Consider the following 26473-nt stretch of genomic DNA (forward strand, 5'->3'; position numbering starts at 1 on the left):
ACATTAGGTCACTGAAATTTGGGGTTTTGTTATAGTCGTTAGCATTATACTAAAGAATACAGATATCATTGTCCTTCTTTTGGCTATTCCCATCTTTAAATTTTTCTTTAACATTTATTTATTTTTGAGAGAGACAGAGCATGAGCAGGGGAGGGGAAGAGAAAGAGGGAGACACAGAATTCAAAGCAGGCTCCAGGCTCTGAGCTGTCAGTGCAGAGCCCAATGCAGGACTTGAACCCATAGACCTCGAGATGGTGACCTGAGCCGAAGTCAGATGCTTAACCAACTGAGCCACCCAGGTGCCCCTTGGCTACTTCCATCTTAACTCCCTTTTATTTAGAAGGAGTCTCCCATTATGGGATTCTTGATGCCAAACGCGTTAGATCCTTCTCAGGCTGGGGTGTAGGCATGTTACTTAGTCTCTGACAATCTGATGCATTCCCAGTCAAAACTATGAATGTGGGAGTAATGCAAAAATACATGACAATATAGAAACTATTCACAGTGGTGGTATGGCCTTGAGAATCCAGGGTCAGTGGCAGCAAGGCCTGGCAACAGTGGTTTTAGGTCAGTATCCTAACCAGACTGTTCTTGTGGCATGAGCTTCTCTGTGTTTTCCTGCTTCTCAATTCACTTGATTTTTGACTTTTTTTTCCAGCTTTCTTTGACAATTTCCTCCTTCCAATAATTAATTTTCTTCTTCATATATCCAGAACCAATTTCCATCTACACTATCCGTCCCATCTATACTGTACTCTCCTCCCAAACTAGAGTCACTAGGATTACCATTTATTAAGCACCTAATACATACCTGCCACTGTGATAGGCACTTTACATATGCTATCAAACTTAATTCTTCCAAGTATTCTATAGTGTCAGTGTTATTATTGCCATTTATAAATATGACAATTATAGCTCAGAGATTGATTTTCCTGGTTACACTGCTTGTGAGTGTCACTTGGCATTCAGTTTTGATGGCATCAAGCACGTTCTTACATTGCACCAGAAATGCTTCACCAAGTTTTAAATTACTGCAGTACTTCTTTCTAGGGCTTCTTACAGCCTATGACCATTTGATTCTGTAAGTGAAGACTACATCAGCATTTACTTAATCCCTTCCCTTTCCTCCTTCCTTGCTTTCTTTCTCTCTTACCCTCCCTCCTGTTCTCTGTCCTTCCTTCTCGACAAAATAACAAACCATGTGTGATGGCAGAGAGTACATAGTGGCAATCAGTTCTCTTGCTGACCTTCCTTAGACTGCATTGCAATCTAAGATGTTTCCTCCCAAGCTTCCTTCCTTCTTCCTCTCATTCATTCAGGGCACACTTGCATTAATTATAAGGTTGAAATCTTGGGGGAATTGGATAGTATGAACTATACCTTGATGATACTCATTACTTTTGATGTTCCCCAGTAAGCGTGCCTCAAATGTCAACAACACCTTCAGAAAACAAGGTTCCCCAAGCCCCATGAGAAAGAAGCTGCCTCTAGTGATGGAGGTGAGGGTCAGATCATTTCATTTTTCAAGAGAAACTGGAGTAGGGAGAAACACAATTCATTCAGTGATCGAATATCTTTCATATATCAGGACCCATTGGGCAGTGGAAACATGGAAATATAAATTATAAAATCCTTCCTCTAAAATTTTTTTTTAACGTTTATTTATTTTTGAGACAGAGAATGAACGGGGGAGGGGCAGAGAGAGAGGGAGACACAGAATCAGAAGCAGGCTCCAGGCTCTGAGCCATCAGCCCAGAGCCCGATGCAGGGCTTGAACTCACGGACGGCAAGATCGTGACCTGAGCTGAAGTTGGACGCTTAACAGACTGAGCCACCCAGGCGCCCCTAAAATCCTTCCTCTAAAGAAGCTCATAATCCAGTAGAGTCATATCTAGTTAATTTTTCCAGTTCTAGATGTTAATTGCAATTGCTTTAGAACAGCATAATTCATACCAAGTGTTTAAAATCATCTATTGTAATAGAAATGATTGTGAAATTAGTATAATCCATAGAGACTTTTAGAATTGTAGCAGGAATTATGAAAGAAAAAGAAGTTAGGAGGCTAAGGCACTCATTAAAAGAAACATTTATTAATCTAGTATCATGACTCTTAGACTTTTTAAGTAGTTGGAAGAGGGCTAGGAAGGAGGAGGGTGAGAGAAAAAGGAAGAGTCCTTGTTGTATCATGGCTTCATTTTAGCTTAAATGCAATATACAATATCTAGAATGCAAAATCCAGTATCCAGAAATGTAGAGAATCACTAAGACTCTTTTGGTTGAGAAGAGAAAGGGCATCCTCAAGGGTGGTAGAATCACTATATTCGAAAGGCAATAATGGAACTGTCCTTGTGAGCTCAAAGACTCTTTGAATCTCCATCCCTTTTCATACCTTTAACCATTGCAGCTAGTGTACCCAGTGTTTCACTGTTCTGAACACATAAATCCAAACCTCAGGTATAGCTATAAACTATAACATGAGTGGGAAGGGTGAGGTCAGCAAAACGTGAACAATGCAACATATTAAGCAAGTACTCATAGAAGTAGGGACAAACTGTGGGAAAAAGAGAAGAGTGCACAACTTTTGTGGGATTAAAAGCTGTTGGGTATCAGAAGGAAGTGAACTAATACCTCAAGAAAATCCAGGAAGGTGAACAGTATTCTTGGAGAAAGTGAAGGATATCTAGTGGGTCAGGTACAGAGGTTGGAGTAGACCTCCAAGGAAGTACTGAACTGGTGGAGCAGAGAATAAGGAAGCAACTGGTGGCCTAAGGGGCAGAACTATGCTTCACAGGTCTGAAAAAGGTGGGAGACTGAGAGGGGGAAGTAGAGAAGGGGCAGGTTGCTGAGCAGAGGACAGGGGAAAAGGAGAAGCTAAGAGGCAGGAATGCAGGGAACTGCTTAGGGAAGAGGAATCACTAAAGTTCTGTTGGTTGAGAAAGACAGGGACCTTTAGATAGAGGGACCAGGGCAGCATGTTCAGTGATGGCAGGAGCAACACAAATGATTCTAGCCAGACCAAAGTTTCCAAAGTGAAATTTGCCGATGGGACAGTAGGGAAGCACTTTCTGCAATCCAGGTAGCCAGAGAAAGTGTAAAGCTCTCTCATATAGATAGCACCCATACAAGGTAGAAACTGATGAGAGCCATAAATGAGCAGGGGGTGGGGTGGGGAGCAGATGTGAGTTTAGAGAAAAGAGAAGTTACTTATAATGGGAAATAGTGGAAGAGGTGATGTTTAGAATTGGATACATTAGATTTGGATACACAGAGATGGGGTTGAAGAGAACAGCAAGGAATAGCAAGAATCATCCGTGATTTATTATAGTGTAGTGAATTGTGTCCCCCCCCCCAAGAAGACATATTTAAATCCCTAATCCCTGGTGCCTGTGAATGTGACCTTAATAGGATAGAGTTTTGCACATGTCATCAAGTTAATGATCTCAAAATAAAGTCATCCTGGATTTGGGGTGGGCCCTAAATCCAATGAATGGTGTCCTAACCAGAAAAAAAAAAAAGGAGAGGGAGATCACAGACATGGAGACAAACAGAAGAAGGGTGTGTGAAGATGGACAAGAGATTGGAGTTCCTCAGCCCCATGTTAAGGAACACCAGGAACCTCTGGAAGCTGGAAAAGGCAAGAAAGTATTCTCCTCTAGAGACTTTGAAGGGAGAGTGGCCCTGCCAACCTTTGATGTTGGATTCATGGCCTCTTTCTAGAACTGTGAGAATAAACTTCGGTTGTTTTAAGGCACCAATTTTGTGGTTATTTGTTGCAGCAGTTCTAGGAAATTAATATAACTGGTATGATTTCTGTGACTTCTGCCAGCAACCGAGGGTGTCTCTGACTAAAGTCAGAGTTATCTAAAAGAAGGGTTGGGCCTTCACATGGTGATCATGATGGAAATTCAAGGGTTTGAGAGACAGGAGTGTTAGAGCAGGCAGAGTTTAAATACTTACACAGAGGGAACCAAAGTGTTATATTGAGGGCATGGACCAGGTGCAGTGTGAAGAAAGGGTTTGGGAACAGTAGGAGGTGAGTTGAGAAAAGTGCCTGGTTCCGGCTCTTAGAAGTGGAGCAATTTTTAGGGATTACAAGGTCCAGTGTGTTGGTGGCTGAAGTGGTTGAGAAAAGTGCCTGGTTCCAGCTCTTAGAAGTGGAGCAATTTTTAGGGATTACAAGGTCCAGTGTGTTGGTGGCTGAAGTGGAACAGAGTTGAAGGCCTTTCATGTTGAGAAAGCTGAAGAATTCTGAGGCCAGGGAGCCAGGGCATATCAGCATGATGGCTGAATGGACTCTTTAAGAATGGTGGTGGACATGCATCTTTTCCTGCCCTAGGACGTCCATGCTCTAGTTCTAATACTTTCAGACTCAGATGCAGGCTTACGCCATTAACCCTCCTGCTCTCCCTTTCTCAGACCTTTGGACTCTGACTAAATTGCAACGCAGGCTTTCATGGTTCTCCATCTTTTTAAAAAAATAAAACCATCTGATCTTTAATATTCATTGATATATATGAAAAACATGCAATAAACTATAAATATTACAGAGCACTTTTTATTGAGGTATAACTGACATACTATGTTAATTTCAGGGGTACAACATAATAATTTGATATTTGTATATATTGCAAAATGATCACTATAACAAGTCTGGTCACCATACATAGTTACATTTTTTTCTTGTGATGAGATTTTTAAGCTTTACTCTCCTAGCAAGTTTCAGTAATGCAATGTGGTATTATTAACCACAAGTCACCATGCTGTACGTTTCATCCCCATGAGTTACTTATTTTATAACTGGAAATTTTTACCTTTTGACCCTCTTTGCCAATTTCACTGACTCCCCACCCCCCACCTCTGGCAACCACCAATCCATTCTCTGTATCTATGAGCTTGGTTTTATTCTTTTCTTTTTCTTTCCTTCTTTTTTTTCTTTCTTTCTTTCTTTCTTTCTTTCTTTCTTTCTTTCTTTCTTTTCTTTTTTCTTTCTTTCTAGATTTCACATATAAGTTAAATCACACTGTATTTGTCTTTCTCTGCTTAATTTATTTCACTTTATGCCCTAAAGATCCATCCATGTTGTCACAAATGGCAAGATTTCATTCTTTCTCATGGCTGAATAATATTTTGATATTATATCTCATAACTCCTTTAGCTATTCATCTGTCAGTGGACACTTAGGTTGTTTCCATGTCTTGGCTATTATAAATAATGCTTCAATGAACATGGGGGTGCATATGACTTCTTGAGTTAGTATTTTTATTTTCTTTGGATAAATACCCAGACATGGAATTGCTGGATCATATGGTAGATCATTTTTTAATTTTTTTTGAGGATTATCCATACTGTTTTCCATAGTGGCTGCACCAAATTACCCTCCCACCATCAGTACACAAGGGTATTTCCCATCCTTACCAACACTTGTTACCTCTTATATTTTTGAAATTAACCATTTTAACAGGTGTGAGATGATACCTCATTATGATTTTGATTTGCATTTCCCTGATAATTAGTGATGTTGAGCATCTTTTCTTATACCTTTTAGTTATCTGTTTGTCTTCTTTGGAAAAATGTCTATTCAAATCTTCTGCCCATTTTTATTTTTATTTTATGTTTTTGGCAATTTTTAAATTATTTATTTGAGAGAGAGAGGGAGGGAGAGAGAAAAAGGGGTAGATGAAATCCCAGCATGGAGCTGGACATGGGACCCCATCCCATGACCCTGGGACCATGATCTGAGCTGAAATCAAGAGTTGGATGCTCAACTGACTGAGCCACCCAGGTGACCTGGTTCTGCCCATTTTTAAATAAGATTTTTTTTATTGAATTGTATGAATTCTTGATATATTTTGAATATTAGCCTTTTATTAGCTGTATGATTTGCAAATATTTTCTCCCACTTAGTGGATAGCTTTTTCATTTTGTTGATGTCCTTTGCCACACAGAAGACTTTTAGTTTGATGTAGTTCCACTTACTTTTGCTTTAGTTGCCTTTCCATTTGGCATCAAATCAAAAAATCATCGCCAAGGCCTATGCCAAAAGCTTACTGCTTATGTTTTTTTCCTAGGAGTTTTATGATTTTTGGGTCTTATATTCAAGTATTTAATCCATTTTTAGTAAATTTTTGTGTATGCTATTTGGTAGTCGTCCCAGTTTCATTCTTTTGCATGTGGCTGTATAATTTTCCCAACACCATTTATTGAAGACATTGTCCTTTTACCATTGTATATTCTTGGATCCTTTGTCATAAATTAATTGATCATATGTGTGTGGGTTTACTTCTAGGCACCCTGTGTTTTTTCCAATACCATACTGTTTTGATTACTATAACTTTGTAATATAGTTTGAAATCAAGGAGTGTGATGCCTCCAGCTTTTTTCTTCTTTCTCAAGAGTGCTTTGGCTACTTGGGTTTTTTCGTGGTTCTATACAAATTTCATATTTTTTAATTGTATTTCTATGAAAACTGCCATTGGAATTTTGATACAGATTGCATTGAATCTATATACTGCTTTGGGTAGTATGGACACGTTAACAGTATTAATTCTTCCAACCCATGAGCTTGGAATCTCTGTCCACTTATTATGTCTTCTCCAACCTTACATTAACCTCTTACAGTTTGAAGTACACAGGTCCTTTATCTTGGTAAAAATTATTTTCAGATATTTTATTCTTTTGATGCAATTGTAAATGGGATTGTTTTCTTAGTTTCTGATAGCTCATTGTTAGTGTATAGAAACACAGTGGATGTTTGCATATTGATTTTATCCTGCAACTTTGCTGAGTTTATTAGTTCTAATGTTTTTCATTAGAGTCTTTAGGGGTTTCTCTATATAATTTCATGTCATCTGCAAATAGTGACAGTTTTATTTCTTTCTTTCCAATTTCGGTGCCTCTTGAGTATTTATTTTTTTCTTGCCTACTTGCTCTGGTCCATCTTTCAGATGGAAGAATGCATGACTTCTTAGCCTCAATAACAACATGAGCCAATTCTTACAATATATCTATTCATATATATATCTACATATATCCTAATGGTTCTCTTTCTCTGGAGACCCCTGAATAATACAGCAGGAGAGAGGAGGAAAGTGAGCCTTATGTGGAAATCACAGGAGAAGGGAGAGGGGTGTGTGTTATGGAGGTCAGAAAATGCTGAAAGGTGGCACCAACAGATGGCAAAAACTTCAAAGAAAGAACAGCTCAACAATGGTGGAAGAATGGTCTGGAAGTGCCTCTGGGAAAAGGTACAGAAGAGCTCTGCTCATTTCCCACAGAGCTCAGGGAGTCAGAAAAGATGAGGATTTTGGTGTGTGGTGTGGGAAAACCAGTTTCCAGTTCTTAATAATTACAGTTTCTTTAAAAAAAAAATTAAATGTTTATTTATTTTTGAAGGAGAGAGAGACATAGCATGAGAGGGGGAGGGGCAGAGAGAGAGGGAGCCACAGAATCCTAAGCAGGCTCCAGGCTCTGAGCTGTCAACACAGAGCCTGACGTGGGGCTCGAACCCAGAGCCGTGAGATCATGACCTGAGCCAAAGTCGGATGCCCAAACAACTGAGCCACCCAAACGCCCAATAATACAATTTTAACTGAAATTTAAAGACAGGGTTCTTATGACCCAATCTTAGCAGTCCAAGGCACGCAGTCTAGAAAAAAAAAAAGTAACTAAAGCATTTCATTTTTTTTCCATTAAAAAATAAAACACTAAGGAGAGAAGTACATTCATAAGGCATAAGAAACATCTTAAAAATCCTCTCTTCTCATACGGATGGCAGCTCCTCTCCAAAATTTCCTCTCACACCCTTTTACTTTCAACCACCTCAAACTTGCTAAAGTGACAAGACACCTGGATTGCATTAAGAGTAATTGATTGATCTGAAATTAATTGCTGCATTTGTACTGAGGCCACACCTCTCATGGGCTGCTACCAGCCAAGCACGGGCAGGAATATTTTGGCTCTAGGACTCCTTGACAGCCTTGCTGAACTTTCCTTAAACGTGCACAGTAGTCTAAGGAGCTCCTAATCACCTTTTTTCCTTCCCTTTCTCCTTGGCTGGGGTTCAGACTTGTACTGCAATCTGATAGTTCTCCCAGCCTCTCCCAGCTGCTGCCCCATTTTCTCTCACAGGTCGTTCCCCTAATTGATTTCTTGCACATTTAATTCCTTTCTTGGCAGCTGCTTCTCAGAAGATCTGGATAACACGCTCACCCAAATATGTGTGACCTTTTCCAAATTTACTCCTTCCTTCCATTTCACCCATCTTCACTGACAGTGATCACTGACTAGGATAGAACAGCTAGGTCAGGGTGACTTCTGTTTCAAAATGGAGAAATAATGCAAGCAAGGAGGACTAGGGGCAGGAAAACAGCCCGGAGTATGCTAGGATTCCAGAGGGTAATTACCAGGTAGTTCAATCCTCCTTCTACCCCACCTCCACCCATCCTAGGCTGGGAATTCCATCTGAGGTAAAGAATAACAGTATAGATCTATAGGACTGTATATATAATACCCATGGTAGGGCACTAAAACAGTGAGGAGGAAGAATGAGAGGAGGGGAAAGGGAAAGTGGAGAGAGAGGGAAAAATTGGATTCAGTCTAACAGTTATTTATGGATCCCTCCTGGGCTTTCTGCTAAGCACTGGTTATTGAAAGTTAAATAACAAAAACTTCCTTGCTTTCCTGAGGGACTGATACTTTCCCTAACCTAGGCAGAAGGGGGATCAGAGTACTGCCTTGAGGAGATGATACCTGAGCAGAGCTTGGAAGGATGCATAGGTGTAGGAGAAAACCTCTTGAGCCACATGCAATTGCCTATCTGCTAGCTCAATTCAATTCTGCAAATACATTCTGAAGGCTTCCTATGTACAGGGCCTTGTTCTAGGTGCAGGGGCTACAGTGGTGAGCAAGCCAGCCACAGTTTATGCCCTCTGACTTGGGAATCTAGCTGAGAAATGAGCTAACCAATCTTACCACAGTGTGAGATGTGCCACTGGAGAGGGATCTGCAAAGCACGTTAGAACAAGAGTCTCATGGCCCCCAGCCCAAATGAACTCCCAATTTCTGAACATGGCAAAATTCTTCATACTTTAACTCTGTTACTGCTTTGCAGTCTCATTTACCACCATTCCCAAAAAGTGGATGGTAGAACCATATGGGAATCTGAATATGCTACATGCAGTTACATTTCAGAGCTACTCTTCTTGACACATCCAGCCTTGCCCAAATTCTCCCCTGTGCTACCAGGCAGATCCTTTGTCTCTCTCTCCAGGTTGATGAGGTTCTTAAAGCAGGGACCCAGATGCCGGGCCAACAACATCTACTATGGGGTTAGGCACATGCAGGTAGGCTTTGTCCAGTCACACAACCTCAGACTTTGGACCCTCAGCTTCCTTGCATGCTAGGTGAACAATTCCTACTCCAGGAAATATGAAAAACACTGGTGGTTCTTGGCACATAGTAGGTGCTCAAAAAGATTTGCTGAATTGAATTAACATCAAAGTCCCAACCCAGAATTTGGACTTTATGAAGGCTCTAGCTGTGAGCTGGAGCTTGGAGAGTTTAATGATCAATTTTAGTTTTCTGTAGCTAAGAATGCAAAATAGACACCTTGCACTTTGCCTTAAAGAGCTGCTTGTTAGCTGGGGAAACAGATGGACAAGCTCCTAAGAGTTCAGTTCTAAATTCCTAGAGGAGTAGTTCTCAAAATCTAGCAAGCGTCAAAATCACCTAGAGGTCGTCTGGTGAAACAGATTGCTGGCTGCTCCCTCAGAATTTAATTCAGTTGGTCTGGGGCGGAGTATGAGAATTTGAAAGTCTGCATTTCCCACTTTTTCCCACTGCTGGGCTCACATTTTGAGAACTACCCACTAGAGGTTAAGTGACCTGTGCTCAATATGCGGCACATAGTTGGTCTGTGTGTCTGAATCCTGGTTCCACCACATCTTTAGTGTTGGCTCTTGATCAAATCACTCTACCTCTCTGTGCTTCACTTGCCTCATCTGTGAAATCAGGATAATAAGCTAATGCACGTGAGTGCTTTAAGCCACACCTGGCAGTGTTTAATACATGTTGGTTAGCTCCTATTACCTACTCATTTTCTGGAGGTGGTGGGACGACCAAATTCGAGGTCAAGGTAGCCAGAGAAGAGCAAGGATTAAGTCCATCTTCTGTGCAGCAAGGAAGGCACCAGATCTGAGGACAGTACTATCCTTCTCAGGATGATGTCCCAGAGCGGTATGGAGTCTCGAACTCTCAGGCTTTTCTTCTAAGCGCGCTGAGACGTCCAGCCCATAGGCTCTCTACGTCCCACCCATGCTGCGCAGGCGCAGAACCCGATACCCACGCTTGACGCAGAAGCGTACTCAGGCGCACCGGCTGGGAGCTCGCCGCGGAGCAAAGATGGCGGCGGCAATGCGCGTGGTGGCGGCTGGAGCAAGACTCAGCGTTGCGGTGGGCGGTCTCCGCGGTGCGGTCCGCAGCCTGTGTAGCCAGCCCGTCTCGGTTAACGAGCGCATCGAAAACAAGCGCAACGCCGCGTTGCTGGGAGGAGGCCAGCGTCGCATCGACGCGCAGCATAAACGAGTGAGTCCTAGGGAGACCCGACCATCCCCCTGGCGTTCGCAACCTATTACAGAGTTTCCGGCTCGCGGCGCCCCAGTCCTTTCAGCCAATCCGCGCGATGCCGAGGAGGGGCGGGGACGAGAAGGTTCACCCTGACAACCTGTAGCCTTTCACCAAATAGCAGGTAAAACGAGAATAAGTACCTTTGTGCCTCATTGCCCTGTCCTTTACTTCTGGATTTTTAGTCGCAGCTGCTCGGCCCCAGACAACTCACCATTTAACTTCTATAAACTTTTGGACCAGTTAATCACTAGGAGTCAGTTTATTGAAAGGAGAAAATAGTATTTTCCCCCTCACAATCTTATTGGTAGAGCTACAGAAGCGATGACGGGCACTTAATAAAAAAACGAAACAAAAATTCTGCGTGTTCTTCTCATGCCCGGAGGAAGAGTGGTAGGTAGTATACGGTTCTTGCTCCATCATGGTAGCAGGAAAATCGAAGCATATGGTGGGGGAAGTAACTTGGGCAAACTCTCACATTAATCTGGGGTGGGTTGAGCTCCCGGATCTTGTGGGAACTTCTGCCTCCTCAATGCTGGCTGAACGCCTTTAGGATCTCAGCATGCATAGACATGCTGGGTAGGAAAGGCACGATGCGCGACGGAGGCAGGGAGGTTTTTGAGGCGAGAATTACAGCTGGCCTTCAGAGATAAGGTGGGTGGCCATTTATCAGCAGGAGAAACTGAGACCCAGATGGGTGACCAGGGACTTGGAAGTAGGCTCACGCGGTGCGTCACTGATATGTGTGTGAAACTGGACCTTTGTGCTGGGTGAGTTAAATAACCGGGAAGATGCAGAAGTGAAATTCTTAGCGGTGAAGGGCACCGAGGCACATGTCAAGCCTGGGGGTGGTGACTGGGGTGGAAGGCTGGGCGTCTTCAGTGAGGAAATTCGAACTAGTTCTTGATTGAATTCTAGGTGTTGATTTAGATGGAAATCCCCATTTGACAAGAGCATGAAGGTGACCATTCCTTTTTGACAAGTTACTTAATCCTGAGGAGTCAGTTTATTCTAAACAGAAGATAGTAATAATTCTTACCTCTTGGGAGCAAGATGTAAATTTGGTTGTGTGTGGTGCCAGGAGTGCTTTCCCTTCCTCCCCTGGGGTGGCTCTGTCTGGGTTGAAGGAATTTTTACATCATACTTTGGAAAGGCCTGGCAGTGCTCCTGTGCACGCTTTGTATTGGGGCCCATTGCTGAATTCTCCCTGGAACATCACCCCACCTCTTTGCTAGGTGGACCGTACTGGGTTTTGATGCAGGCTCCAGAAGCTATTTTTCTTTTGCCAGAGCTGACTTAGGAGGCTGACTTGATTTAAATCCCCCACTCCACCCCCTTTTCAACAATTTTTGGATGACTTCCATAGGATAGATTTCCAGAAATGGAATCACTGGGTCAAAAGATAGGAATATTTTGAACACTCTAATATATGTTGCTAAATTGCTTTCTGGAAAACTTACTCCACACAACAGTGTATATGTTTGTCTGTTTTAAAACGACCTCAGTGGCTTTGGCTGCTTTATTATGGGGGGAAAAAAGAGCCAAACTTGAGGTTTTTCCCTTGGGTGGAGAGAGGGCAGAGGACAGTAGGCCTGGGTGTTTGGCTTAGTCTAAGGGCTTGAGAATCCAAGCAACAGAGGCTCTTGATAACTTGAAGGTTCCAACCTCATCTCCAAGAAGCATTTTTTCACTCCTCTCACATGAGCTCTTTACCACTCTGTTTAACTCCTTTTCATCTCAGGCACTACCTGCTGTGGGGTTGTTGCCATATTATAGTATCACTGTCAGGTGTGGGGTTTCTAAGCCGAGCCCCAATGTAGGATAGTAGGAGAAGCCATGGAAGAGGCAGAAGAACCAGGAAGTAGTCCTGAAAGTGTCTTTAGGGTTGGACACTAGTGAGGTGAGTTTGTGTGGGGTTCCCTAGAAGAAACTTGTGAATGTGGGGGTGTAGCCTTAGGCCCTTCAGTAAGCCTGATTTAGTTTTCCACCTCCTACTTTTCCATTCTTCTTTTTATTACTCGTTAGGTCTCCAGTAAATGTTTGTGGAACTAGTTATCTTGTTCCAGGGTCAGGCTCTCCTTACCCCCACTTCTCTCCATCTTTTCCTCTTCCTACTTCCTTATTTACCCTCCACAGTTGGTAGCTCCTGGAGTAGCCTGTCTGCCCTGATTTACTTACTGGCTGATATCTACTGATAACACCAGTGTTTTGGGTGGGTTGATGGAATAGAGGCTTTCATGTGAGGTGAAGGGGCAAAACCTGTCTTCGTGGCCCACTCACAAGCACTCCTTGCTTACTGACCTCTATGATGACATGACTGAATGGTTTTTGTTGTATTTTAGGGAAAGCTGACTGCCAGAGAGCGGATCAGCCTCTTGCTGGACCCTGGCAGTTTTGTTGAGAGCGACATGTTTGTGGAACACAGATGTGCAGATTTTGGAATGGCTGCTGATAAGAATAAGGTATCTTTTTACAATGGTGGTGTGAGCCTCTAAGTTGCACTGTCTAGCCGTGGCCCTGCTGACCTACTCATTAGCCTAATAATGAAGGCCATCTGGAACTCAAGGTACATTTAATAGTTTTCAAGTTAGAAGCCTGAAAGTGTAAGAGTGCCTCTGAAGAAGTACTATTGGGCCTCCAGATTCCCCCAGTTACCTTTGCAGATGAAGGAATGGAATGGGACTGTTCATACCTTGTGCAGTGTGACTATGGCCCAGTTTCCAGGTCTCTGGTTGTGGGTTCAGAGTTCTTGCAGGTATGGAGTGACAAACTTAGAAGGAAAGGCGAAAATGTCTTGGTTGTGTTCTGGTCCATCTAGGCACCAGAGACCCCTAAAGCAGGACCACTTGCCTCTTTTGACACTTTGACTTTATGGAGTTTTTAAAGTCAGAGTCACTGACACTTTTTTTAATTGGATGTTCTCCATGGGTATGCAGAGTTCTCTGTATTCACTTTTGATCAGTTTTCCTCAGGTCTGTATATATGCTGTTATTCACCAAAGATTTGTGAACTTGGCATCGCATCAGCTGGCTCCGTTTGAGTCATTATGGGCTACACAGAATCCCAGGATTCCAAGCAAAATGATGGGTTTTCCCTAAGGCTTGGAGGTGGGGTGTGTGGCTTTCTAGAGTTGCCATGTGTCATTATATGCCCTTCTCCTTCCTGTGGCATTTGGTAGCAGTGGCCCTAGGGGGAGTCTTGATTATTTTACTGTTAAGAAGGAAGATGAAGCCTAACTATAGTGCCCGTTACTTCTGTTGATGAACCAGTAGCCTAGTGCTTGCTATTGCAGAGCTGAGAAGGGGAAGGGGAGATTCCTTCATGTTCTTGATTCATATTGAATTTTAAGAAATTTAGGGTGGGTTATTTTATTTTTTTGTTCTTTCATTCGGGCATAATTGTCAAATTCATTAAAAGATGTATTTGGTTTTTTTAACTTTTATTTTTCTGTTTTTCTGGTAGTTTCCTGGAGACAGTGTGGTCACTGGACGGGGCCGAATCAATGGAAGATTGGTTTATGTCTTCAGTCAGGTATTTAATAACTCGAATAGGCTGAGCTTTCCTGGAGGGCAGAGCCAGGACCAAATATGTGAGAAGAAAGTCTTGAGGAATGAAAACTTGCCTGTAGTGGGGGCAGAAGAGGGATATACTTTGTTTTTCAGTGCATGTGTCCAGAATATTCTACCATAGTATGTGTTTTTCTCAGAATCCTGAGTCTGTTTTAGGGATAATCACAGGGCACTAATCATGTAAAAAGTCCCAGGAACCAGGAGTTTATTCTAAGTGAATGAGATGTTTCTTGGTGGGTTGGGTGTGTGCCTGGAGGGCATCCATGTCCTGGGCAATGTGTGGGCCTAAGAGAGTGCTGTGAATGCAGCCTGGGTGGAAGGGACTTGAGTCTCAGGAACATAGGCCCCTCAGTTTTGGGCTTCATGAAACTATTCAAACAAGTTTTGTTAGGCTTCATAAGGATGGATACAGTTTCTTCACACTGAAACCATAGGAAAATATAGTAGGCAGAATAGCTCCCAAAGATGTCCAACTCCTAATTCTCAAAACCTGTGACTATATTACCTTACATGGCAAAGGGGAATTAAGCTGCAGATGGAATTAGTGTCACTGATTAGCTGGCCTTAAAATAAAGTAGGCTGGGTTACCCAGGTGGACACATATAATCACAAGGGTCCTTAAAAGAAGGAGAGGCAGAAGAGGAGGTCGGAAGAATGTGCTGAGAAGGGCTTCACCTGCCATTGGTGTTTAAGAAGATGGAGGAAGGAGGTCATGAGCAAAGGAATGCATTTGGTCGCCAGAACAGGGAAAAGGCAAGAAAACAGATTCTCACTTGGAGCCTCCAGAAAGACATCTAATCATGCTAACCTTGAGAGTAGCTCAGTGAGGCCCATGTAAGACTTCTAAATTACAGAACTGTGAAGAGAATAAATTTGTGTTGTTTTAAACCACTGAATTTGTGGTAATTGTTACAGCAGCTAATAGTAAACTAACACTATATTATTTTGGGTTTGATTACCACCCCTCTCCACCTCAAGACGTGGAAGAATACGTATAATTCTAAATACTTAGTTCCTTTTACAGATCTAACATTATAAAGCTTGTTAAATATTAAAATTATGGGTTCAGTATTAAATAACTGGTTAATTTTAAATGTACTTAGTACTCATTCACTTAATGAATTACCTTTGACATGTTTTAAAACTGTTATAAATGGGTCTACCAACTACTTAACTAGAAGAAATTATGAGAGCTAGGCAAAAACTTGTACAGAAAGATGCAAAAACGTGTACAGAAGGAATTATTAATAAGATAGCTAGAACAAAGTAAGTTATTGTACTTTCTGGACTCAACCTTCTAACTTTTGAGCAAATACAAAATTCATTGAATTGATACTTTTGATTACTTCTTATGCCCATGGGGTAGGGTAGGATGAGGATTGGGGGCAAGGAGAGGGAGATGACTGAGCCACAGTTCCTGCCCTGAAGAACCTAATCTCATTTTGTAGATAAATTGGGGCAGAACAGGAGTTCTGTACAGATGAGGGCAAGAGTGATTCTGGGTAAGTGCTGTGGGCCCGGGACAGTGGATGATCACATTCAGCCTTGAGGAATGCTTTAGGGAAAATGGGGCATTTGAAATAAGCCCTGAAGGATACTTAGGGTAGGGAGTGATGAGCCAGTTTTTTGTACTGATCCCCAAAATGTTAATATCTGCAGTTGTTTTTTCTGGGGATCTTCTGCTTTTCTGAAGAAGCAGCCTTAGTCTCTTGACTGATAATTGTTCATAGGTATGTTCTGGGGGAGGACAATCTATTCTTGTATAGGTTCCTAATCTCAGATGTTTTTAGCCTCACCTTTGCTTTCTTTTGCCACTGGTGATTGTGAATCCAGAGTCCTTCTGGTGAAATTGCTTTAGACAATAAATGTTTCCTCTTCTCAAGGTGAAGGAGAGGCCCTGTGGGGTCCAACTGCTCCTAACCCAGAGTTTTTATCAGTCTGTTCCCCTGCCCCCCCCCCCCCCCCACTTCCTATAGTTCCTGGGTTGTTCCATCCTTGTGGTTACTCCCCCTGCAGTATATAGGCTTCCATTTGCTCCAAGTCAGATACTCTTTTTGTGCTTTCAGTTCCCCTGAGATTGTTGTTCACTCTCTCCTCTGCCATTGTTTCCTCTTCCTTTTTTGTCCTCCTGGGCTGACTCTGTTTTTAATTACTCGCTTTTTGAGGTGGTTTTAGAAAGGAGGTCCTTCCCACAAGAAGCCCTTTATATCAGAAGGTAATGAAATTCCATAAGCAAGAGGAAGCCGTGAGGGCTCTGATTGTCTTTTTTTTTTTTAACCTCTTGTCAAAATGGCAAATATTTCTTTTTCTTTTTTCTTTTTTTTAACGTTTATTTATTTTTGAGACAGAGGGAGACAGAGCATGAATGGGGGAGGGTCAGAGAGAGGGAGACACAGAATCTGAAACAGGCCCCAGGCTCTGAGCTGTCAGCACAGAGCCCGACGTGGGGCTCGAACTCACGGACCATGAGATCATGACCTGAGCCGAAGTCGGACGCCCAACTGACAGAGCTACCCAGGTGCCCCAGAATGGCAAATATTTCTAGTAATAGAAATGCCTGCCTGACATCTATAGAATCTGATTTTTCAGGTTAATTCTGCATGAAAAGTTTTCCTTAGAGAGCTAGGATTCATTTTTGTAGAGCAAAGACTAAGTCTTTTGCTGTTGACAATACATGAATTCCCTCTAAGGTACAAATTACTCCATAGAATAGTGAATAAAAGACCATTCCTAATTTTTTGAACTCCTGAAAATCCTTCAAAAACTTTTGACTAAGAGTTTTTCATTTCGTCTTCCTCCTGGCTTTTCATTCCTGGCTAGTGACTATATTTTATTTGTTGATTTGTTTTCTTTTTAGGATTTTACAGTTTTTGGAGGTAGTCTGTCTGGGGCACATGCCCAAAAGATCTGCAAAGTAAGTATTTAATCTTGAAAACCCAGTACTTTCATCAGTCACATAGTTCATATTAAATATTGGGGTGCAAGACAATGAGCTGTGTATGTGGGGTGGGTGCAGACCCAAACATCCCTTTAGTCCAAGGCAGGAATTCTTCACATTTTTTGTATCATGGATCCCTTTGGCAATCTGGTAATGATTTACATGCATAAGATATGTAGGATTACAAAGAATTAAAAAATATTAAAAAAAATTACAATTGTAATATTCATGCTTTTTATGTTTGTTTATTTTGAGAGGGAGGGAGAGAGAGAGAGAGAGAAAGAAAGAAAATCCCAAGCAGGCTCTGCACTGTCTGCACAGAGCCTGATATGGGGCTTGATCTCCCCAACTGTGAGATCATGACCTGAGCTGAAATCAAGGCTTGGATGGTTAATCAACTGAGCCACCCAGGCACTCCTATTTGTAATCTGTGTGCTTTCAAATTTATCAAATAACAAGATTTAGCTGTGCATTTAAACCTCTATAGTTTCAAAGTAGGCATGAGTGAAAATGCTACTTCAAGGGGCGCCTGGGTGGCTCAGTCGGTTGAGCGTCCGACTTCGGCTTGGGTCATGATCTCGCAGTCTGTGGGTTCGAGCCCCGCATCGGGCTCTGTGCTGACAGCTCAGAGCCTGGGGCCTGTTTCAGATTCTGTGTCTCCCTCTCTCTCTGACCCTCCCCCGTTCATGCTCTGCTCTCTCTGTCTCAAAAATAAACGTTAAAATAAAAAAAAAAAAAAAAGAAAATGCTACTTCAAGATACCTGCAACTTTAGTGTGACATAAAAATATCCATGGCTTCTTTTAATATAAAGTCACAGGTATTTCTCATAAAATAATGATTTTGTTTCCTGTGTTCATAATTAAAAGGTATGGTAAAGATCAGCTAGAGTTAATAAAGGTAAAGAGTAAATTTTTTCCCATCCAAGCAATGCATGGATGAAATCTATTACAGACCCCTTGGGATTCTGAAGACTCCAGGTAAAGAGCCCATGATCTAGGTGGAGAATCCAGGTACTAAAGGATAAAGAACAGTGCAAGGATTACATGATGGTATTTTAAAAAACACTGCTGGGGCACCTGGGTGGCTCAGTCTGTTGAGTGTCCAACTTTGGCTCAGGTCATGATCTCACAGTTTGTGGGTTCGGGCCCCACATCAGGCTCTGTGCTGACCACTTGCTCAGAGCCTGGAGCCTGCTTCAGATTCTGTGTCTCCTTCTCTCTCTGCCCCTCCCCTGCTCATGCTTTGTCTCACTCTTTCTCAAAAATAAATCAATGTAAAAAAAATAAAAAAAAAAAACTAAAAAACCTCCACTGCTAGTGATGAGATGCTCTGGAGATGAATAAAAGTATAGATCATACTTGGAGAAATGTGGAATTAAAGGTACGGTTGACTGTTAATAGTCAAGCAGTGCTTCCCTGTGTAATGGAAAACCTGGATTCTAGATGTGATCTTGTCATGTATTATTTCTGAAACCTTGGGCCAATCACTTAACTTTTAATCCTCTCTAATTTTTCTTTTCACTGCCTCTGTTATCAGGTTGAATGAGATAATGGAAGTGGAAGTACTTTGTGAACTGAAAAGCGTTCTTAGGAATGTTGCTTATTAAGCCCTCAACTACTGACCCATGAGGAAAATATGCCTTATTACAAGTGAAATCAGGCTTGGGCCTGGCTCTGGTTAACAGATGGATCTACATGTACTTTCATAAAAATACTATTTTGTTATTGTGTTTAGTGTCAGTTCTTTCAAAAGAGTAAGGGGGGCGGGGGTAGGTGGTGATGCCTGACTGGCTCAGCCAGTAGAACATGTGACTCTTGATCTCAAGGTCATGAGATCTCAAGGTCGTGAGTTCTCAAGGCCATGCCCAATCCCTACGTTGGGCATGGAACCTGCATGAAAAAAAAAAGTTGGGAACAAACCTGGATACTGGAAAATATAGCCTGGGCCTGTGGCTCAGAAATGGTTGCTATGAGCAGTCTTATCCCCTGCTGGTGGGAAGTGCTTTGGCTCTTGGATGCCTGAAGGGCTTTAATCAGCCCTTAAAATTTTGGTTCTGTTTTCCATGGAGGTACCTAATCATCATGGGGAATGAAGCCAGTGTTAATGATTCCTGTTTTGAGAAGTGTAATTAGGGGCACCCAAATGGCTCACTTGGTTAAACATCCAACTCTTGATTGCGGCTCAGGTCATGATTTCATGGCTCATGAGATTGAGTCCTGCATCGTGCTCTGTGCTGACAGTGTGGAGCCTACTTGGGATTCTCTCTCTTCTCTCTCTCTGCCCCTCTCCCTATTCACATGCGCATGCTCTCCTCTCTCTCTCTCTCTCTCTCTCTCTCTCTCTCTCTCTCAGAATGAGCATTTAAAAAGAAAAGTGCACTTGGAACATTTTCCAGAAAACACCATGGTACTTTATAAATTGTTTTTGATAAAAGGATCAGTTGTCTCATAAAAGATTGCTTTGCTGTCTCAGATCATGGACCAGGCCATGACAGTGGGGGCTCCAGTGATTGGACTGAATGACTCTGGGGGAGCACGGATCCAAGAGGGAGTAGAGTCTTTGGCTGGCTATGCAGACATTTTTCTGGTAAGAAACCTGTTAATAGTATTTACAGAATAAAACAATACAAGGCTTAATTTCTAAGCTGTGCCCTGGTTAGAGCTTTCCCATCCCTATTCCTTGTTATCTACCTTGTGTCTGTTCTGTGGCTTCTTCCTGTGTCACTGGGGAAGGCATGGAAGGTGTACAAAAAGCAAGAGAGTAGGTGGAGAGGGTTTACTTTTTTTTTATCACAGAGGGCAACTCTTAGGGGAAAACAAAATTAAAGATCACTTATAGGGGAAATCACCTAATTTTTCTCAAAAGCAAGGGACATGGAATATTATGAAAGTTTAAAATGAATTGATTTGCTAGAATTAGGAATTAAAAAAATAAGTAGTATTTTATTTTGTTTAAAACACAATAGCATCATATGAAGTTCAAGTTGTAGTACAAAGAAGAAAAATCAGCCAAATCCCACTATTCGGAAACATTTGATGAACAGTATATCAGATCTTTCTGCTTACTTACAAACTAAAATTACAAAGAAAGAAATGAAAAACACAAAAGTAGATTAGATGTATTACTTGAAGTAGGAAGTATGTTATAAGAAGGTAAAGGAGGTTGGGGTAAGGGAGAGAGATACTGCCAGATGGAAACTTGAGGAAAGGGAGAGGTCTGTATTTCTGGGGAGGGGAGGAAATAGGGAGAAGGCAGGAAAGAGACAGGCAGACATTGTTTCTAATCAGGCCAGCTGTTCTTGTCATCTCCCTGGCCTGCAGGCTTATGAATGTTTTATCCCTGGCTACTGCCCTTTGTGATCCATCAGAAAAATGTGTATTTGTGTAAGCTGCTCTGCTAGTTGTGGGAATACACATGTTCGTTGAGAAGCCACTTTGTGAACCTACTTTTTAATCTTTAATCTTGAGCTCTAGGAATAACCTACTGGGGAGAATTAGCACTTTGGGTGGCATAGTCAGAACAGTTTAGGCCTGGAAAATCTCCTTTGCCCCCTAACCTGGTAGTCATGCCTGTGTTGGAAATGAAGGAAAGAAAGCATGGCCATAAGAGAAGTGGCAGTAAATCCCCACATTTTAGAGGTTATCAGGGTTTTAGAATATCTCCTAGTCTAACCCATCTTTGTGAGTATAGGCTGCAGGTTGTGTTGTGTTTTCTTTTCAGGAGATAGGCTTCAGTGACTTTAATAAATTATTTACTAATGCTGCTTGTCATTTCTACACCTCCAGCCACTTCCTGCTACTGTACTGTTTAAAATTTTTTTTGTAATTTTGATAAAATTTCAAATTTTACATAAAAAATGCAAAAACAGTTCAAGGAACTCCCTGTATGTCCTTTACCCAGATTCACCACTTGTTTACATTTTGCCCATTTGCTCTATCATTTCTCTCCATAAGTATATATTTGCAGGTTATATTTCTCTCTGAAACATTTGAGAATAAACTGGAGATTGTACCTCCTTTAGCCCTTAAATCCTTCATTGTGTGTTTCCTGAGAACAAGGGCATTCTGTGATAAAACGAGTACAGTAATAGAAATCAGGAAATTTAATATGAATTCATCAATATTTTTATCTATGGCAATTCAGATTTCATCAAGTGATCCTAATAAAGCCTTTGGTAGCTGTTCTCCTGTACCCCTATGCCCCATCCAGTCCAGGATTAAGTACTGTATTTAGTTGTATTTTTTTAATTTCCTTTAATTAATTTCCTTTTTATTTCCTTTAATTTGGGACAGTTTTAGGGGCGCCTGGGTGGCTCAGTCGGTTAAGCGTCTGACTTCAGCTCAGGTCATGATCTCATAGTCATGAGTTTGAGCCCCGCGTCGGGCTCTGTGCTGACTGCTCAGAGCCTGGAGCCTGTTTCGGATTCTGTGTCTCCCTCTTTCTCTCTCACCCTCCCCCGTTCATGCTCTGTCTCTGTCTCAAAAAATAAATAAATGTTAAAAAAATTTTTTTTTTAATTTGGGACAGTTTTTCTTTTTCCTCTATGACCTTAACATTTTTTTGGAAGTTTTATAAGAGGTATAATTTACAAACCCTAAAATCCATCCATTGTAAGAATGTAACTCTGAAAAGAACAGATACTACACTTGATCTTAGCCAAAAGGCTGAGAAGAATGTAAGCATGTAATTCAGTGACTTTTTGAATTCCAGTAAAATTAACAACAGCATTAGTTTCAGGTGTATAATGTAGTGATTTAACAGTGCCATACATTACTCAGTGCTCCTTACTGATAAGTGAACTTTTTTTTTAAGTTTATTTATTCTGAGAGAGAGTAAAAGTGCAAGTGGGGGGGGTGGAGACAGGGGGGCAGAGGATCTGAAGCGGGCTCTGCCTTGACAGCAGAAAGCCCGATGTGGGGCTCGAACTCATGAACCATGAGATCATGACCTGAGCCAAAGTCAGACACTTAACTGAGTTGAACCACCCAGCTACCCCACAATAAGTGAACTCTTAATCCCTTTCACCTATTTCACCCATCTGCCTCCCCCAACTCCTTTCTGGTAACCATCAGTTCTGTATACTTAAGAGTATTTTTTGTCTTTTTCTTTTGTTCATTTTTATTTATTTATTAAAAAAAAATTTTTTTTAACGTTTATTTATTTTTGAGACTGAGAGAGACAGAGCATGAATGGGGGAGGGCCAGAGAGAGAGGGAGACACAGAATCTGAAGCAGGCTCCAGGCTCTGAGCTGTCAGCACAGAGCCTGATGCGGGGCTGGAACTCACAGAGCGTGAAATCATGACCTGAGTCGAAGTTGGACACTTAACCGACTGAGCCACCCATGCGCCCCCATTTTTTTTTTTTTTTAAGTTTATTTTTGAGAGAGAGAGAGAGAGAGAGACAGAGATGAGTGGAGGAGGGACAGAGAGACAGGGAGACACAGGATCTGAAGCAGGCTACAGGCTCTGAGCTCTCAGCACAGAACCCAAAACGGGGCTTGAACTCATGAACCGCAAGATCGTGACCTGAGCTGAGGTCAGACACTTAACTGAGTCACCCAGGCACCCTGCGTTTGTTTTGTTTCTTAAGCTCCACATATGAGTGAAATCACATAGTAGTTGTCTTTCTCTGACTTCTTCCACTTAGCATTATACTCTAGTTCCATCCATGTTGTTGCAAATGGCAAGATTTTATTCTTTTTTTATGGCTGAGTAATATTCCTGTGTGTGTGTGTGTGTGTGTGTGTGTGTGTGTGTGTGTGTGTATCACTTTTATCCGTTCATCTATTGATGGACACTTGGGTTGCTTCTCTAATATGGCTATTGTAAATAATGCTCCAGTAAACATAGGGGTGCATATATCCCTTGGAATTAGAATTAGTGTTTTGTATTCTTTGGGTAAATACCCAGCAGAGCGATTACTGGATCATAGGGTAATTTTGTTTTTAATTTTTTTTGAAGAACCTCCATACTGTCTTCCACAGCGGCTGCACAAGTTTGCATTTCCACCAGTGGTGCATGAAGGTTCTTTTCTCTTCGTGTCCTTGCCAACACTTATTGTTGTGTTTTTGATTTTTGCCACCTCACAGGTGTGAGGTGGTATATCATTATGGTTTTGATTTGCAGTTCCATGATGATAAGTGATGTTGAGCATCTTTTCATGTGCCTGTTGGCTAAGGATGTCTTCTTTAGAGAAATATCTGTTCATGTCTTCTGCCCAGTTTTTGATTGGATTATTTGTTTTTGGGATGTTGAGCTATATCAGTTCTTTATATATTTTGGGCACTAACCCTTTATCAGATACGTTATTTGCAAATATTTTCTCTCATTTAGTAGGTTGTTTATAGTTTCATTGATTTCTTTCTTTCACTCTGCAGAAACTTTTTTATTTTGATGAAGTCCCAATAGTTTATTTTTGCTTTTGTTTCCCTTAGGAGACCTATCTAGAAGAATGTTGCTATGGTCATTATCAGAGAAATTACTGCCTGTGCTCTCTTCTAGGACTTTATTATTATTTTTTATATATTTCTTAATGTTCATTATTTATTGGTGAGCAGGGAGGGGCAGAGAGAGAGGGAGACACAGAACCCTCCAGACTCTGGCTGTAAGCACAGGGCCTGACATGGGGCTCGAAATCACAAACTGTGAAATCATGACCTGAGCCAAAGTTGGACACTTAACTGACTGAGCCACCCAGGTGCCCCCTCTTCTAGGACTTAAATGGTTTTAGGTCTTTTTTTTTTTTTTAATGTTTTATTTATTTTGAGAGAGCATAATCAGGGTGGGCCAGAGAGAGAGAGAGAGAGTGAGAGAGAATCCTAAGCAGACTCTGCCCTGTGAGGGTAGAGCCAGATGTGGGGCTTGATCCCATGAACCTGTGAGATCATGATCTGAGCCAAAATCAAGACTCAGACACTTAACTGACTGAGCCACCCAGGCACCCCTAATGGTATCAGGTCTTACATTTAGGTCTTTAATCCATTTTGAGTTCATTTTTTGTGTGTGGTGAAAGTGGTCCAGTTTCATTTTTTGACATATAGCTGTCCAGTTTTCCCAATACCATTTGTTGAAGAGACTGTCTTTTTCCCATTGCATATTCTTGCCCCCTTTGTTGAAGATTAATTGACTGTATAATTGTGGGTTGATTTCTGGACTTTCTAATGTGTTCATTGATCTAAGTATTTCTGTGCCAGTATCCTATTGTTTTGTGTACTACAGCTTTGTAATAAAACTTGAAATCTGGGATTGTTATACTTCCAGTTTTGTTTTTCTTTTTTATTGCTTTGGTTATTCAGGATTTGAGTGGTTCCATACAATTTAGGATTATTCTAATTCTGAATTACTGTTGGTATTTTGATAGGGATTACATTAAATCAATAGACTGCTTTGGGTAGTATGGACATTTTAACAATTTTTCTCAGTCCATGAACATAGTATATATTTCCATTTGTATTGTTTTCAGTTTTTTTTTTTCTTTTACCAGCATTTTATAGTTTTCACAGTACAAGTGTTCCACCTCATTGCTATTTTATTCTTTTTGGTGCAATTGTAAATGTGATTATTTTCTTAATTTCTCTTTCTGTTACTTCCATTATAAGTGTATAGAAAAATGCAGTGGGTTTCTGATGCTGATGTTGTATTCTGTGACCTTATTGAGATCATTTATCAGTTCTAGTAGTTTTTTGGTGGAGTCTTTATAGGGTTTTCTGTATATAGTATCCTGTCATATGCAAGTAGTGATTTTTTCTTCTTCCTTACCAATTTGGATGCCTCATTTTTGTTGTCTGATTGCTGTGGCTGTTTTGTGTGCTGTATTGAATAAGAGGGGTGAGAGTGGGCATCCTTGTCTTGTTCCTGACCTTAGGGAAAAAGCTCTCGATTTTTCATCATTGAGTGTAATGTTAGTCCTGGGTTTTCATATATGTCCTTTATTATGTTGAGGTATGTTCTCTCTGACCCTATTTGTAGAGGTGTTTTTTTTTTTTTAATTTTTTTTTTAATGTTTATTTTTGAGAGAGAGACAGAGTGTGAATGGGGGAGGAGCAGAGAGAGAGGGAGGCACAGAATCCGAAGCAGGCTCCAGGCTCTGAGCTGTCAGCACAGAGCCTGATGTGGAGCTTGAACTCACAAACTGCGAGATCATGACCTGAGCTGAAGTTGGACACTTACCGACTGAGCCACCCAGCCAACAAGGTGCCCCTTGTTGTTTTTAATCATGGATGGATATTGTACTTTGTCAAATGTTTACTTCTGCATCTTTTGAAATCATGTGGTTTTTATTCTTTCTCTTACTGACCTTATGTGTATCATGTTGATTTTGCAAATACTGAATTACCCTTGCAATCCAGGAGTAAATCCCATCGATGGTGGTGAATGATTTTTTTAAATGTATTGTTAGACTTGGTTTGCCACTATTTTGTTGAGGATTTTTGCATCTATATTCATCAGAAATATTAGTCTGTAGTTCTTTTTGTTGTATCATCTTGGTTTTGGTATCAGGGTAACGCCTCATAGACTGATTTTTGGAAGCTTTTCTTCTTCTATTTTTTGCAATAGTTTGAGAAGAATGGTTATTAACTCTTCTTTAAATGTTTGGCAGAATTCACCCATGAAGCAGTCTGGTGCTGGACTTTTGTTTCTTGGGAGTTTTTTGATTACTGATTTAATTTCCTTGCTGGTGATTGGTCTGTGCAAATCTTCTATTTTTTCCTTGTTCAGTTTGGGAGGTTAAATTTCTAGGAATTTTCCATTTCTAGGTTGTCCAGTTGGTTGGCATATAATTTTTCATAATATTCTGTTACAATTATTTGTATATCTGTGGTGTTATTTCTCCTTTTTCATTTTTTTTATTAAAAAAATTTTTTTAACATTTATTTTTGAGAGACAGAGATAGCATGAGAGGGAGAGGGGCAGAGAGAGAGGGAGACAGAATCTGGAGCAGTCTCTAGGCTCTAGCTGTCAGCACAGAGCCTGACACGGGGCTCGAACTCACAAACTGCAAGATCATGACCTGAGCCCAAGCAAGTCACTTAACTGACTGAGCCACCCAACCACCCCTCTCCTTTTTCATCTCTGATTTTTGAGTCCTCTCTTTTTTTTGATGAGTCTGGCTAAAGGTTTATTACTTTTGTTGATCTTTTCAAAGAACTAGTTCCTGGTTTCATCGATCTGTTCTATTAGTTTTTTTAGTTTCTGTTTCACTTATTTCTGCGCTACTCTTTAATTCCTTCTGCCGGTTTTGGGTTTGGTTCTTTTTATAGCTCCTTTAGGTAAGGTTAGGTTGCATATTGGAGATTTTTATTTTTGCGGTAGGCCTCTATTGCTATAAATTTCACTATTAGAAC

The 26473-nt window shown here is 41.2% G+C and overlaps 1 protein-coding gene and 1 pseudogene across 3 annotated transcripts in view; one reads left to right on the top strand and one right to left on the bottom strand.

Moving 5' to 3' along the window:
• The first annotated feature begins 10342 nt into the window (after positions 1-10342).
• Positions 10343-26473, top strand: part of PCCB (propionyl-CoA carboxylase subunit beta) — a 94198-nt gene continuing 78067 nt past the window's right edge. Inside the window, exons 1-5 of one of the 3 annotated variants that reach the window (XM_025913766.2) lie at positions 10344-10581; positions 12963-13082; positions 14083-14151; positions 17047-17103; positions 19602-19715. In XM_025913766.2, the coding sequence (XP_025769551.1) occupies positions 10399-10581; positions 12963-13082; positions 14083-14151; positions 17047-17103; positions 19602-19715 (543 nt within the window). In that variant the 5' untranslated portion in view covers positions 10344-10398. Of the gene's footprint in view, positions 10582-12962; positions 13083-14082; positions 14152-17046; positions 17104-19601; positions 19716-26473 lie in introns of all 3 variants that reach the window. The other 2 variants (XM_086674348.1, XM_086674349.1) reach the window with 2 other exon arrangements.
• LOC112850632 (U2 spliceosomal RNA) lies at positions 21703-21805 on the bottom strand (annotated as a pseudogene).

Source organism: Puma concolor, chromosome C2 (assembly GCF_028749965.1).
Source record: "Puma concolor isolate L17-30 chromosome C2, mPumCon1.1.hap2, whole genome shotgun sequence".
Lineage (NCBI taxonomy): Eukaryota > Metazoa > Chordata > Mammalia > Carnivora > Felidae > Puma > Puma concolor.